This window comes from Acipenser ruthenus, chromosome 53, assembly GCF_902713425.1.
Source record: "Acipenser ruthenus chromosome 53, fAciRut3.2 maternal haplotype, whole genome shotgun sequence".
Taxonomy (NCBI): domain Eukaryota; kingdom Metazoa; phylum Chordata; class Actinopteri; order Acipenseriformes; family Acipenseridae; genus Acipenser; species Acipenser ruthenus.
The window spans coordinates 214,083-228,054 of NC_081241.1; the positions used below are offsets into that span (position 1 = coordinate 214,083).

Consider the following 13,972-nt stretch of genomic DNA (forward strand, 5'->3'; position numbering starts at 1 on the left):
TTACTGCTTTTCATGTGTAAATATCTGTTAGCGTCTGTATCCTATATGTTTGATATTGTAATTGCGTTATTATATTTTTCTGTGTTTTGCAAGACTTCAAAATTATCGATACTGAAATACGTGCATGATAACGATATGCAATTTTCATATCGTTGCCCACCCCTAGAAATAAGCATCTGTTTGAACTATCTTCCAGTCTGACACCGGATTGATCTCACAGTAGGGGGCGCTGTGACGTAATGAAATAGGCGTGTCTTCAGCAATTACGCACCTAGCATTCGAGAGAAGAGGAAGCAGAAACAACAACAGCGCCGTGTTTACCTGGTTAGGTGAGAAATGCGACTTTGTGTATTTCTATTATACTCGATATAAACGTGTTATTAATGCAACGGGGAACTAGAGAAACCAGTACGGATAATATCTCAGCGTGTAAATAATGTGTTCTTATTATTTGAATCGTATATCCGCAGTGTGGAGTAGTGGTCAGGGCTCTGGACTCTTGACCGGAGGGTCGTGGGTTCAATCCCAGGTGGGGGACACTGCTGTTGTGCCCTTGAGCAAGGTACTTTACCTAGATTGCTCCAGTAAAAACCTAACTGTATAAATGGGTAATTGTATGTAAAATAATATGATATCTGTATAATGTGAAATAATGTATAATGTGATATCTTGTAACAATTGTAAGTCGCCCTGGATAAGGGCGTCTGCTAAGAAATAAATAATAATAATAATATAGGCTAGTAGTACAGGGACGCACGTGGTAAAGTAAATGAATCTTTAATCGCTAGCCTAGTTAAATTGAAATGATATGCGGTTTGCTATATTTGCACAATATTGATTAGAGAGCGCATTAGTTAACGGTAAAGATGTAAGATAATACCGTTGGAAAGGACCACTATTTCCACACACTTTCATTCTTCTAAGAGTGCGGTTTAAGCTGGAGTTATTTCATAAACACACAGCAGCTCACTGAATGCAAACACGTGTGTTTGAGTAACAGAGTGTATTGTATGAAGGGGAGCCCCGAGCCCGCCTTCCATTCAAGATCTGTTGTATTTAATCCCAATTCAGACACACAGTTAAGTTTCGTTTGTTACCCCGATATACTCACAGCAGAACAGCCTCCATTCACAAAACCTATAGCAACGCGATCATTAACGAGGGGAGCACAGAGCACCCCGATATACTCACAGCAGAACAGCCTCCATTCACAAAACCTATAGCAACGCGATCATTAACGAGGGGAGCACAGAGCACCCCGATATACTCACAGCAGAACAGCCTCCATTCACAAAACCTATAGCAACGCGATCATTAACGAGGGGAGCACAGAGCACCCCGATACACTCACAGCAGAACAGCCTCCATTCACAAAACCTATAGCAACGCGATCATTAACGAGGGGAGCACAGAGCACCCCGATATACTCACAGCAGAACAGCCTCCATTCACAAAACCTATAGCAACGCGATCATTAACGAGGGGAGCACAGAGCACCCCGATACACTCACAGCAGAACAGCCTCCATTCACAAAACCTATAGCAACGTGATCATTAACGAGGGGAGCACAGAGCACCCCGATATACTCACAGCAGAACAGCCTCCATTCACAAAACCTATAGCAACGCGATCATTAACGAGGGGAGCACAGAGCACCCCGATACACTCACAGCAGAACAGCCTCCATTCACAAAACCCATAGCAACGCGATCATTAACGAGGGGAGCACAGAGCACCCCGATATACTCACAGCAGAACAGCCTCCATTCACAAAACCTATAGCAACGCGATCATTAACGAGGGGAGCACAGAGCACCCCGATACACTCACAGCAGAACAGCCTCCATTCACAAAACCTATAGCAACGCGATCATTAACGAGGGGAGCACAGAGCACCCCGATATACTCACAGCAGAACAGCCTCCATTCACAAAACCCATAGCAACGCGATCATTAACGAGGGGAGCACAGAGCACCCCGATATACTCACAGCAGAACAGCCTCCATTCACAAAACCTATAGCAACGCGATCATTAACGAGGGGAGCACAGAGCACCCCGATACACTCACAGCAGAACAGCCTCCATTCACAAAACCTATAGCAACGCGATCATTAACGAGGGGAGCACAGAGCACCCCGATATACTCACAGCAGAACAGCCTCCATTCACAAAACCCATAGCAACGCGATCATTAACGAGGGGAGCACAGAGCACCCCGATACACTCACAGCAGAACAGCCTCCATTCACAAAACCTATAGCAACGCGATCATTAACGAGGGGAGCACAGATTTGTAATTTCCAGTAAAATTTAATGTTTCTCTATTTCAATCTGTGCCAAACGTCACTTTAGAAACCCGTGTATTATGAATGTAAAGCCTAGTCCGGGTCTGTCCCGCGACACATCCGTTTCATTTACACTGTAATGCGGACTCACATGAACACAATATTTCTACCTGTGCTGAGTGGGAGCTGCACAGGGACTGTGTTTTACGTAACTTCGTTAAACTGCAATAAACTCTCTAACAGACTTTCTGTGTCCTCACCTAGGACTGTATAAAGCAGGATGGGACAGTCAATCCCGTGATGCAGTTCGGTGCTCAAGTACAGGCGCCATTTGTGGAGCCCACTCAGTACTGAATACATTGCGGAGATGCTGTGGAGCCCACTCAGTACTGAATACATTGCGGAGATGCTGTGGAGCCCACTCAGTACTGAATACATTGCGGAGATGCTGTGGAGCCCACTCAGTACTGAATACATTGCGGAGATGCTGTGGAGCCCACTCAGTACTGAATACATTGCGGAGATGCTGTGGAGCCCACTCAGTACTGAATACATTGCGGAGATGCTGTGGAGCCCACTCAGTACTGAATACATTGCGGAGATGTTGTGGAGCCCACTCAGTACTGAATACATTGCAGAGATGCTGTGGAGCCCACTCAGTACTGAATACATTGCGGAGATGCTGTGGAGCCCACTCAGTACTGAATACATTGCGGAGATGCTGTGGAGCCCACTCAGTACTGAATACATTGCGGAGATGCTGTGGAGCCCACTCAGTACTGAATACATTGCGGAGATGCTGTGGAGCCCACTCAGTACTGAATACATTGCGGAGATGCTGTGCTGCAGCGCCAGGATATACCGGTGTTTTTTAATAACAATACAAAATATCGTTAATATAAATTGCCTGTTATTTATGCGAATTAATGCTTGATTATGTCAAGAAACATTTTGCCAGGGCGAGAGTGAATACTTTAAAAGCACTGCGAGCGCGCAGTGAAAGAGCTCTACGGGCTCCGGAAATGCGTCACTGTTACTAACTCCGCCCACTTGTGACATCATTGCCTATCCTTCTTTATATAGTCCGAGGTCTGCCCAGTGCTTCGTAAAGCCGACAGCTATTGGCTGATCTCGACATGAAATAACAAAAAAAACACAATTACACAGGGTGGTCTGTTCAGGAGTGAAATTATAGAGATCATTGTAAAGATCAAGGGCTTGTTTGGATGCAACCAATTTCAAAGATTGTTTATATAACTTTATCTCGTTTAAGAAAACAATAAACAGGGGGGTAGTTTAAAAAAACGACTTTTGTGAATGAAATATGTTTCCATAATGATCAAGTTATTATATTTATTTTATTTTTTATTTATTTATTTCTTAGCAGACGCCCTTATCCAGGGCGACTTACAATTGTTACAAGATATCACATTATTTTTACATACAATTACCCAATTATACAGTTGGGTTTTTACTGGAGCAATCTAGGTAAAGTACCTTGCTCAAGGGTACAGCAGCAGTGTCCCTGACCGGGGATTGAACCCACGACCCTCCGGTCAAGAGTCCAGAGCCCTAACCACTACTCCACTACTGCTGTCATTATACATACATTCAGCTTTCCTGTCCTCCATTAGAAACCCAAACCTGATATTATTAAACGTTAAAGTGGGTATGAATAGATCATTACTTGTGATCCAGTCCTGAAATGCATCCCAAAAGGTTTCAGTAGGTTGACGTGTGAAAAGAAAGATGTTCTGCCTGCCGTTTCAGTATCTGAGTTACAAAACACACAATGGTTGAAGTCAAGGTTAAATCTCCGTCTTCAGAAATCACTCCAGGGGTAAATGTCATTCACTGTTTTGAGATGATCTTCTTTATCTTTAGATGATGAAGGTACAGAAAGGGATCTGGTTCTTATTGTGACTGTAGAACATCTAGTGAAGTCTTGTAACATGCATTTCCTTTTCAAAGGTGAAGGGAAACACTCTGCAGTAAAGAGTAGTTCTTAAGAATGTGTTTTTACATTTTTTATCGAGGAAATTACATCCATCTATACAAGGGCGTAGGTTTGGTTTGAACATTGGTGGGGACACAATTTTTAGGGGGGGGGGGGGGGTTGCGGTCGCTAGGGGGTTCGGGGGCATGCCCCCCTGGGAAGAAATTTTTTAGGAGACAACTGTTAATTGGTCGCTTCTGGTGGCTTGAAATGAATGGTGGACATGAATTGAGGACAATCTGATTGACATGATAAAGTGTCCCTCCTGGAAGCTGGTTTGACATCCCTGCTATAGAATTACTAACAACCTGAATTATAACCTATCCCAGCCTTACTGTAAGCTACCAATACCCCTGGCGCTACAAGCATGAGCACATGCACGCTCACGTGCTCTGCCTGCCTCTCCTGTGTCTGTGCTGCTGCTCGTACCTGGGTGCACTGCTTCATTCACCTGATAAAATAATAAATTGATGCATGCCATATAGAGAGAAAATATATGGCTATGCTAACTTTATTCACTGAGTATTACTATACAGCATTAGCCTACTATCATATCACAATGTGCCTCAAACAATAATATATCTCAAAACTGAGTCTAACACTTTCACTGTTATAATCACTAAGCCATTACAGACCTCACCGGCGACCCTGTTGCTCCACCTGCCTCTGTACTGCTTTTACCAGGTTGCACTGCTTCACTCGCCTGATAAAATGATAAATTGATGCATGCTGTTTAGAGAGAAAGTATGACTCTGCTAACTTCATTAGTAAATTATTGTTACATTTGCTATGAGAATCATTATCAATTGTGTTTATTACTTTAATAACATCTTCCATCCTACTTACACTTTGACTTTTTGTAAAAAAGCTTCCTTATGTCCATCTTTCTTTTTTTGGTTGCTATTATGCTTTAGTCACCTAAAGCCAAATTGAAGTGATTAGCTAACGTTAGTTGGATGACGATATCAAAACATTCTCTCTCTCTCTCTCTCTCTCTCTCTCTCTCTCTCTCTCTCTCTCTCTCTCTCTCTCTCTCTCTCTCTCTCTCTCTCTCTCTCTCTCTCTCTCTCTCTCTCTCACACACACACATAATGATTTAGCTGTGAAACAAGCTAGCTAGCCACCAAGGATGTGAGGTTAGCAGCTAGCAATGGGTCGCTAACGTAATAGGTAGGTAGGTAGGTCGGTAGGTTTATTCTCAAACTATGTTGCTGACGAGCTGACAATACCTTCAGCCCCGGCACCTGGCTTTCATTCAGTCAGTGGCTCACACTCCTATCAGACTGACCGGCAAGCGGCAGCTTCAGATGAGCGTCTTTCCAGAGTCCAGCCAGCGGGTCTCAACCTTTTTTTACTCACGCCCCACTGAAATTTATTTGCATATCTGCCCCCCCCCCCCTTTTTTTTAATTTGACTTTTTAACATTTTTTTATTATTACTGACTATATAGTGCGTTTATTTAGCCTCCTGGATAGTCACACTGTCCATTCAATCAAATACATATATACTGTTCGTGTTTGCTTTTTACACACACAATACAAAAAATATCAAGCACGGAGTAAGTCAGTCACAGGGAGGAAGGAGGAGGATAGAAATAAAGTGACAACGCATTAACCAACAAACTAAATATCGAATGAAACTGATTATATTTATTCTTATTTTTTTAAGTAAATGTGAAAATTGTGGCACAATATACAGTTTAAGAATGACTAGATTTTTTTAAATTTTATTTTAAACTCAGAAAATTACCTTTCACTCCCGAATCCTTGTGCACTTTTGCGCCTCAATAAAAACAATAAAAACAACACCAGACTCTGCTTGGTCCCTGACGTCAGCCGCGCACGGAGTCCGTGTTACAGTGATGCATTATGGAATTTGTAGTTTTCTTGTCTGCTGATTGCACCCCAAAACCCCACCAAACACCTACAAATCCCAGGGTGCCATTCTTTTTAAACTCCCGGTATCTCTTTCTCTCTTTAATAACTCGCTGCACTCAAAGGGTCAAAATCGGGAGTATCGTTTGGCACGTCACTGTTATTATTCAAACGTTCACCGCGCCCCCGGTTGAGAACCTAGTGCCTAAGCCAATCAAATTAGCGTTTTTTTTTGTTTTTTTTTTTGGAGACTGGAGGAGCAACGAGGGAATCTTCAGAGAGTTAACCCTTTGTGGAGCCGAGCGGATAAAACGACTTGACAAAAGACGTTTCAGATTTTAAATTATTGGTAGGGACAATTCAACGGTCCCTTGACATTGGTAGGGACATGTCCCTACGGTCCCTAGCTAAATCTACGCCGGTGCTGTAAATACAGCCTATCGTAATGTCTGAGACACACAATACTTTAATATACCGTCTGGAAAAAGTGATGCGGGAAGAAAGTCTTTCGTTTTGTTCTGCTGCTACAGACTGGAAGCTGTTACCCGCAGGACTGAGACCTGACATCTCCTGTGGGAATTAAAAAAACAAACCCTGTTGTTCTAGTGCTTAAACAGGCTTGTGTGTGCGCTGTGTAAATCTGAGGTGTACTTTGTGTATTGTCTTGTCATTATGCGTTTATATTATTTTTATTTTTGAAACCTGTAACCTGCTGCTGTTATTTCTAGCACGCCTTTGTAAACGAGCTACTTGTAGCTCACATGGCCTTCCTAAATAAAGAATTAAAAATCAAATAAATAAATAATAAAGAGCGCGTCACGTTTACGGTTATAACCGCACTGAAATATACTGGCTTTAAAACAAGAAAAGACAACCGATGCAGCTGCGCAGCAGAGACAAGAGAACGAGGCAAGCGCGTTTATTGTTTGGAAAGTAACTGTAATGTTATTACTGCCATTAAAAGCTAAACGCGTTATATTACCTCGTTATTGACTAAAGTAATATTATTACAGTAAGGCGTTACTAAAGTAACGAGATGCCGTTCAAACCGTCATCACAAACATACGTGTAACAGAACATTCCTTAATATTACATATTATAGATCTGGGGCTAAAACACAAAGTCAGACTCTTCAGCCCTGATATTAAACAGTTGTTAATATCAGTTGTTTAATTCCTAATCTTAACATTGTAATATTTGTTGGGGGATTTAGAAACAGTTTCATAGAATATCTGATTCGGCAGTTTCTGCTCCCCCTGCTTGTCTAAACCTGGCCTCAGTCCCAAACCGCGCCTCTCAGAGCTTTACACAACTCCAGGAAATCAGCGCAGTGAAGTTTCGTTTCTTGTGAAATCGTCAGTCTCTCTGTCTCTCTGCAGCAAGAATGGCTTCAAAACTATGGTCAGAGGATCGGTTCAGTTGTCCAGTATGTCTGGAGCTATTGAAGGACCCAGTCGCTATTCCATGTGGACACAGTTACTGTATGGGGTGTATTAAGAACTGCTGGGATCAGACTGATCATACAGGTGTCTACAGCTGCCCCCAGTGCAGAGAGACCTTTACCCCGAGGCCTGTTCTGCGCAGAAACACCATGCTGGCCGAACTTGTGGAGGAATTAAAGAAGACAGGACTCAATCCTCCTCCTGCTCAAAGTTATGCTGGACCTGGAGATGTGCCGTGTGATTTCTGCACTGGGAGAAAGTTCAAAGCTGTGAAATCCTGTTTGACGTGCCTGGCCTCTTACTGTGAAACACACGTCAAGCCGCACAGTGAGGTTACTCCATTAAAGAGGCACAAGCTGATCAATGCAATTGGAAATCTGGAGCAGAAGCTTTGTGCTGAACACCAGAAGGTTTTGGAGGTCTTCTGCAGAACAGATCAGACGTGTATTTGCTGGCTGTGTACAGAAAAGGAACACAAGAGCCATGATACAGTCTCGGCTGAGGCAGAAAGGAGTGTGAAACAGGTAAGGGTTTGAACCATTTCCTTGTAGCTATCCTAGAAGATAAGAATTCCCAGGGATATTTAACATGTCTGTTTACTAGGTTATACAGTTTCACATTAGATCAGATTTTAATTGTATATTAAGAGCTATTTAAAGAGCCCTAGTTTTTTAATTGCTCTATCTAAACTATGATGTGCTACAATGTATTTCAGGGTGTAACAGGGGCGTTGTTACGGGTGTGGCTATCGCTGATTGACAGGAGAGACACAGGAGGTTTTCTATGATTCAAAAAACACAAAACATTCAAAACAAAACACTGCTCGAAAACAACTAGAAAATAAAAGTTGACCAAACAAGAAAGGAGGTCCCGCTCCAGGAACAGTCTCCCTGACACCTCCTCTCTAGACTTGGGTGGGATTAAAATCCTGGATTTGAATAAGCCCTGCCATATCTAGCACACACTTGATTATCAAAAACATTATTTACAATCAAACAAAAACACACTGTTTACACGTGCAGGACCTCAGCCCTGCCTCACAGGGTAGAAGGATTTGTTCAGCTGTTTTGTGGTGCATTGGAATTTGTAGTGTAAAATTAGCATGATTTATATTCCTAGTGTTTTTATATGTATCTTGCGACTTAATAAAATCATAGATCAGTTTAATTGTTTAAGATATTATAGTTTAATTAGTTAAACTTTTTAAAAATGACATTCCCAGAAAAGTCAAGCACCTAATTTAAAAAAAGCAGAAAAGATCATGATTAATATGATATAAAATATACAAGATTAATATGATATGGAGTAGTGTTTAGGGCTCTGGACTCTTGACCGGAGGGTCGTGGGTTCAATCCCAGGTGGGGGACACTGCTGCTGTACCCTTGAGAAAGGTACTTTACCTAGATTGCTCCAGTAAAAACCCAACTGTTTAAATGGCTAATTGTATGTAAAAAATAAAGTGATATTTTGTAACAATTGTAATTCACCCTGCATAAGGGCATCTGCTAAGATATAAATTAATAATATTAATAATATTCAAGATTAATATGATATACAATACACAATATTAATATGATATTCAATATAAATCAGGCAGAAAAAATAGCTTAATTTGGTGCGTTAAAACACATTTTTACATGATTAAAACAGATATGTTTAAGTTAGTTTAAAACGAAATGTAATAACCTATTTGGGATTTTGTTTGTTAAAATCTACAATTTCTTTTGCTCACCCTACTAGTCCCCTCTTTCCTTTGCTCTCTTCCACAGCGAAGTCCTTCTGGTCACGGGTCTTCTGGGGATTGTGTGTATTTAGGCATTTTTTACACTGATTTCATTGTTTTGTATCAGTGCTGTTTTATCTGTGTTTATCGATTAAAAACGGAAATCAGAAGCCCTAAATATCCATTAAAGAGAAAGCTGCTTCAGTTTCCTAGGTGCTTGACAAAACAAACATGTAACACATGCTAGATCAGCCATCATTCACTGTTACTAGTATGAAACAGTACCATCTAGTGGACAGCTCCTGTGGATCAAGTGTCCTTTTGTATTGCTGGCAGCTGTGCACTAGATGGTGTTGTATCTTACTACTATACACACATGTTGTCTGAAACTGCTGCCTTTGTCCAAGTTTAAACCACCTCCAAGGAAGTTTTCAATTTAATTCAGCTATCACATTTAAACATGGATTAAAATGAGTGGTGCAATGTCATTATATTTAATCTTTTAAATGTTTAACCTTGGATTAATTTTAAACAAGGATTACATATAAATCCTGGTTTAAGGTTTTGTGCAACATGATTCAAATATAATCCTTGATTTAATCTGGGTTAGTGGTTAATCCATGCTGGTGCATTCGACCCTTAGGGTATCTGTGTGCATAATGTGTGTATCGTTAATCTAACTCCATATTAAGGGGAGAGAGGTGTGAAAACACAGCCTGCTCTGAAATAGTCTGTATTGAGTGTGACAGGATATCACTCAATGCCCTGTCAGAAATGTCACTGTGTCACTGTGTTTCTACACAGAAGCAGTTGGGAGAGACACAGACAGAAATACAACAGAGAATCCAGGAGAGACTGAAAGAAACTGAGGAGCTGAAACAGGCTGTGGAGTCACTGAAAGTGGGTATTGAAAAGAGGGGTGTATTATTATTATTATTATTATTATTATTATTATTATTATTGGACTGGAACACATCTACAGAAGTTTACTGTTTATGCCTGATGTGTTTTTGATATCAATTCTAACCATGTCTCCTCTACTGTGTTCTTTCACTCAGAGATCTGCATGCATAGAAATAAAGGAAAGTGAGAAGATCTTTACTGAGCTGATCCGATCCATTGAGAAGATCCACACTGAGGTTATTGAGCTGATTGGAGCTAACGAGAAGGCTGCAGTGAATCAGGCTGAAGGACGCATGAAGAAACTGGAGCAGGAGATTGCTGAGCTAAGGAGGAGAAACGCTGAGCTGAAACAGCTTTCAGAGACAGAGGATCACATCCATTTTCTGCAGGTAACATCACTGCTTGTTAGAAAATCTCAAGTCCATAACTGGGACGGTTTCAGACAGACCTCTCCAATTGAATGAATCCTTGCTTTTCCCCAGGAATGTTTTGGACCCCATTCTGTTTCACTGAAAACTCCTTTTCTCCACTTTCCTGTTGTAGAATTTCCAGTCTCTCTGTGCCCCTCCTGGAGCTGGAGACTTACCCAGCATTACTGTCAATACAGACATCTCTTTTGGGGCTGTGAGGAAAGCTGTATCTGAACTTAAAGACCATATTGAGGACTTCTGCAAGGGGGAATTAGTCAAAATAACCACAACAGGTTGGTGTGAAATAGATTCCTTTGGTAGAGATTTCTCAAAAAAACCATGGCTTGAGGAGGGACAGGACTTGCAAGACATTAATAAAGACCTCTTGCAGATTGCTGGCTATATAAATAATGTAGTATTGAGGAGGAGGCAGCAGGGAGGAGGAAGGAGAGAGGAGGCAGCATGGAGGAGGGAGCAGGGAGGGCAGAGCAGGGAGCATGGAGGAGGGAGCAGTGAGGGCAGAGCAGGGAGCATTGGAGAGGGAGCATGGAGGGAGAAGAGAGAATTAAGCAGGGAGCATGGAGGAGAGGGTGGAAGAGAGAGGAGGGAGCATGAAGGAGAGATCAGGGAGGAGACAGGAAGGAGGCAACAGGGATGAGGGAGCAGAGAGAAGGGAGCATGAAGACTGGAAGAGACAGCAGGGAGGAGGGAGCATGAAAGAGTGAGCAAGGAGGAGGGAGCACATAAGTGGGAGGAGGCAACATGGAGGAGGGAGCAGGGAGTAATGAAGCAGACTGGAGGGAGAAGGGTGCATGCAGGAGGGAGCAGGGAGGTGGTAGGAGGGAGAATGGAGGATGGAACAGACTGATGAAGCACAGAGGAGGAAGTGATGTGAGGATGGAGCAGACAATGACTGTTGCATGTTTGATGCACAAGGGTGTCCTAATATGGACACCGTACTGTTGGGCAAAGATATGTGATGGAGAGGAAGGAACACAAGACTCCAGTGCAGTGGCAGACGTGTTCACATTGACTTTGGCTGCTGCACTGATACAGAAGGAATACATATTCATTGTAATCATGAACATGTTGAAGTACGGATTTTTACATCCTGAAATGCCGTGAATAAGCCTTGTTTCTTTTCAGATTGCTGTTTGGAGTCTTGTGTGTGTTGTGTATTAATCCACATGTTTCAATTCTATTTCTCTCTCTTTTTATCTGCCCAGTGAATGAAGTTGCAATTTACAGTCTGCAGGCTCCAGAGCCAAGGAACAGAGCTGAGTTTTTAAAATGTAAGTCTGTTTTCACTGAAACATTTCATTGAAAGATGTGTCACTCCATTGAGAGAAGAGCTAACACTACAGAACAGGGAGGGGTGGAGCTTGAGGGCAGCAATTATTATTATTTATTAGTAATTGTGAAGCCATTAATCTACACTCCTCTCCAACAAGTATTGGTTCAGATGAATACATGCAGAATGACTGGGGGAGGGGCATTTGTTGCCTGTTTTTCCACTCAGACCTTTCTCTCCCTAAATATCTTGGTATCCCTGAATAGATAATCATCCCATCTTTTAATACATGTACAATGCATGTGAAACCAGTTGTGGGGTAAAATGAACAGCTATCCCTCCCAGTCATCCTGTGCTGGTAGTAAATGTATATTGCAGTATCACTGCACTTGTGGGATGGATTGCTCATTAAAATGAGTGGATGATATTCTATTGAAGATATTTAGTAAGCAAGGGGTCTGAGTGGGTAAAATGGCAACACATACCCTGTAGGAACATTAAGTGAACTGTAATTGTATGCAGAGCTGCATTTGATTGGTTCCAATTGAAGAAGTTTGATAAGATTGAGGAATTATAATGAACAAAACAATCAAACAGCAAGAGGGTTTAAAGGGTTCATAAGGTCCTTTGTATTTTATTGTGTTGCATGTTCCCATGTGTTGCTACAGCTGTTTACGTGAGGTGTGTGTATTGTTTTAATTATTTTTATTTTTTTTACATTTTGACCACTTTTTTATACTTATAGATAGCTTCCCATGTAACTGCATGGGCCTCTCAGAACTACATTTCCCATCATCCTCCTGCTCACATATGTGATTGAGATGGAATTACCAGTGAGCAGGAGGATGATGGGAAATGTAGTTCTGAGAGGTCCATGCTGGTCCACGGGAAGCCATCTTGAGGCAGAAAATTCAATTTAAAATTTTAAAAAGCGGTCAAAATGTATTACAAAAAATAATTAAAACAACACACACACCTTCCATAAACAAGATGTGAGGATGCAGCAGACAATGACTGTTGATTTTCCCAGTGATTTGACTTTTCTAACCGTCTCTCCTCTACCCGTCCTCTTCTCTTCAATCAGATTCCTGTCAGCTCACACTGGACCCCAAAACAGCGTATAGGGAGCTCTGTCTGTCTGAAGGGAACAGAAAGGTGACATGGAGGGGAGAGACCCAGATATATCGAGATCACTCAGAGAGATTTGATAGCTGGGCCCAAGTGCTTTGCAGAGAGGGTTTGTCTGGGACTCGCTGTTACTGGGAGATTGAGTGGAGTGGGGGAGGGGCTTCTATAGGAGTCACATATAAAGGAATCAGCAGGAAAGGATGGGATCGTTCCTGTCTCCTTGGAGGCAATGACAAGTCCTGGAGTTTGGACTGCTCTGATTCCAGTTACACTGCCCGGCACAATAACAATCAAACTGCAATAACTGCCCCCCACTCCCCCAGAATAGGAGTGTATCTGGACTTTAATGCCGGCACGCTGTCCTTTTATGGCGTCTCTGACACAATGACCCTCCTGCACAGATTCCAAACCACATTCACTGAGCCGCTCTATCCTGGGTTTTGGCTTCGTTCTGGGTCTTTTGTTAACATGTTTTTGGTTAATATTGGTTCCTCTGTAACAATCTGCCAGCTGAACTAGACTGTTTGGTGTTGTAAGAAACCCTTTGTATTGAACTCCCTGTCTGTCCTCTCCACTCCTCGGGTGAAGGGAATGTTCAATCTGACACAACTTTGGATGAAAGTTAGGGGGTAAAACGGCGCCACCTGCAGACCGAAACGAGGTGAATTATTTGTTTTTAGCAACGAATGGATTTCATACGAAATAACTGTATTTAATTTCTTTTTTAAGAAATGTCATCCAATAGTCATGCTGTAACAGTTTTTAAAAAAGTCAACTTAAGTTTGCTTATTGTATGTGTGTGTTTGTATTATTGTATTGTATTGTGTGTGTTTGTTTTCTTTGATTTCCATAAAATGAGTTTTATGTTTATTTTTTCAGATTTTAGTAATGCGATTTAATAAAAAAAAATAATTTGA

The 13,972-nt window shown here is 41.8% G+C and overlaps 1 protein-coding gene across 1 annotated transcript; it reads left to right on the forward strand.

The window, feature by feature from the left end:
* Positions 1-7,448: 7,448 nt before the first annotated feature.
* Positions 7,449-13,972, forward strand: LOC131723104 (tripartite motif-containing protein 16-like). Its single transcript, XM_059016514.1, has 6 exons — positions 7,449-8,124; positions 10,128-10,223; positions 10,382-10,615; positions 10,770-10,929; positions 11,863-11,928; positions 13,012-13,972. Exons 1-6 carry the CDS (start codon positions 7,543-7,545, stop codon positions 13,572-13,574), a joined length of 1,701 nt encoding a protein of 566 aa, XP_058872497.1. The 5' UTR covers positions 7,449-7,542; the 3' UTR covers positions 13,575-13,972.

Excerpts from the sequence above, each read along its gene's own strand:
- LOC131723104 (XM_059016514.1), top strand. The coding sequence starts at position 7,543 with ATGGCTTCAAAACTATGGTCAGAGGATCGGTTCAGTTGTCCAGTATGT. Across the intron at positions 8,125-10,127 it reads CAGAAAGGAGTGTGAAACAG|AAGCAGTTGGGAGAGACACA; the intron begins GTAAGGGTTTGA and ends GTTTCTACACAG. Across the intron at positions 10,224-10,381 it reads AGGCTGTGGAGTCACTGAAA|AGATCTGCATGCATAGAAAT; the intron begins GTGGGTATTGAA and ends TCTTTCACTCAG.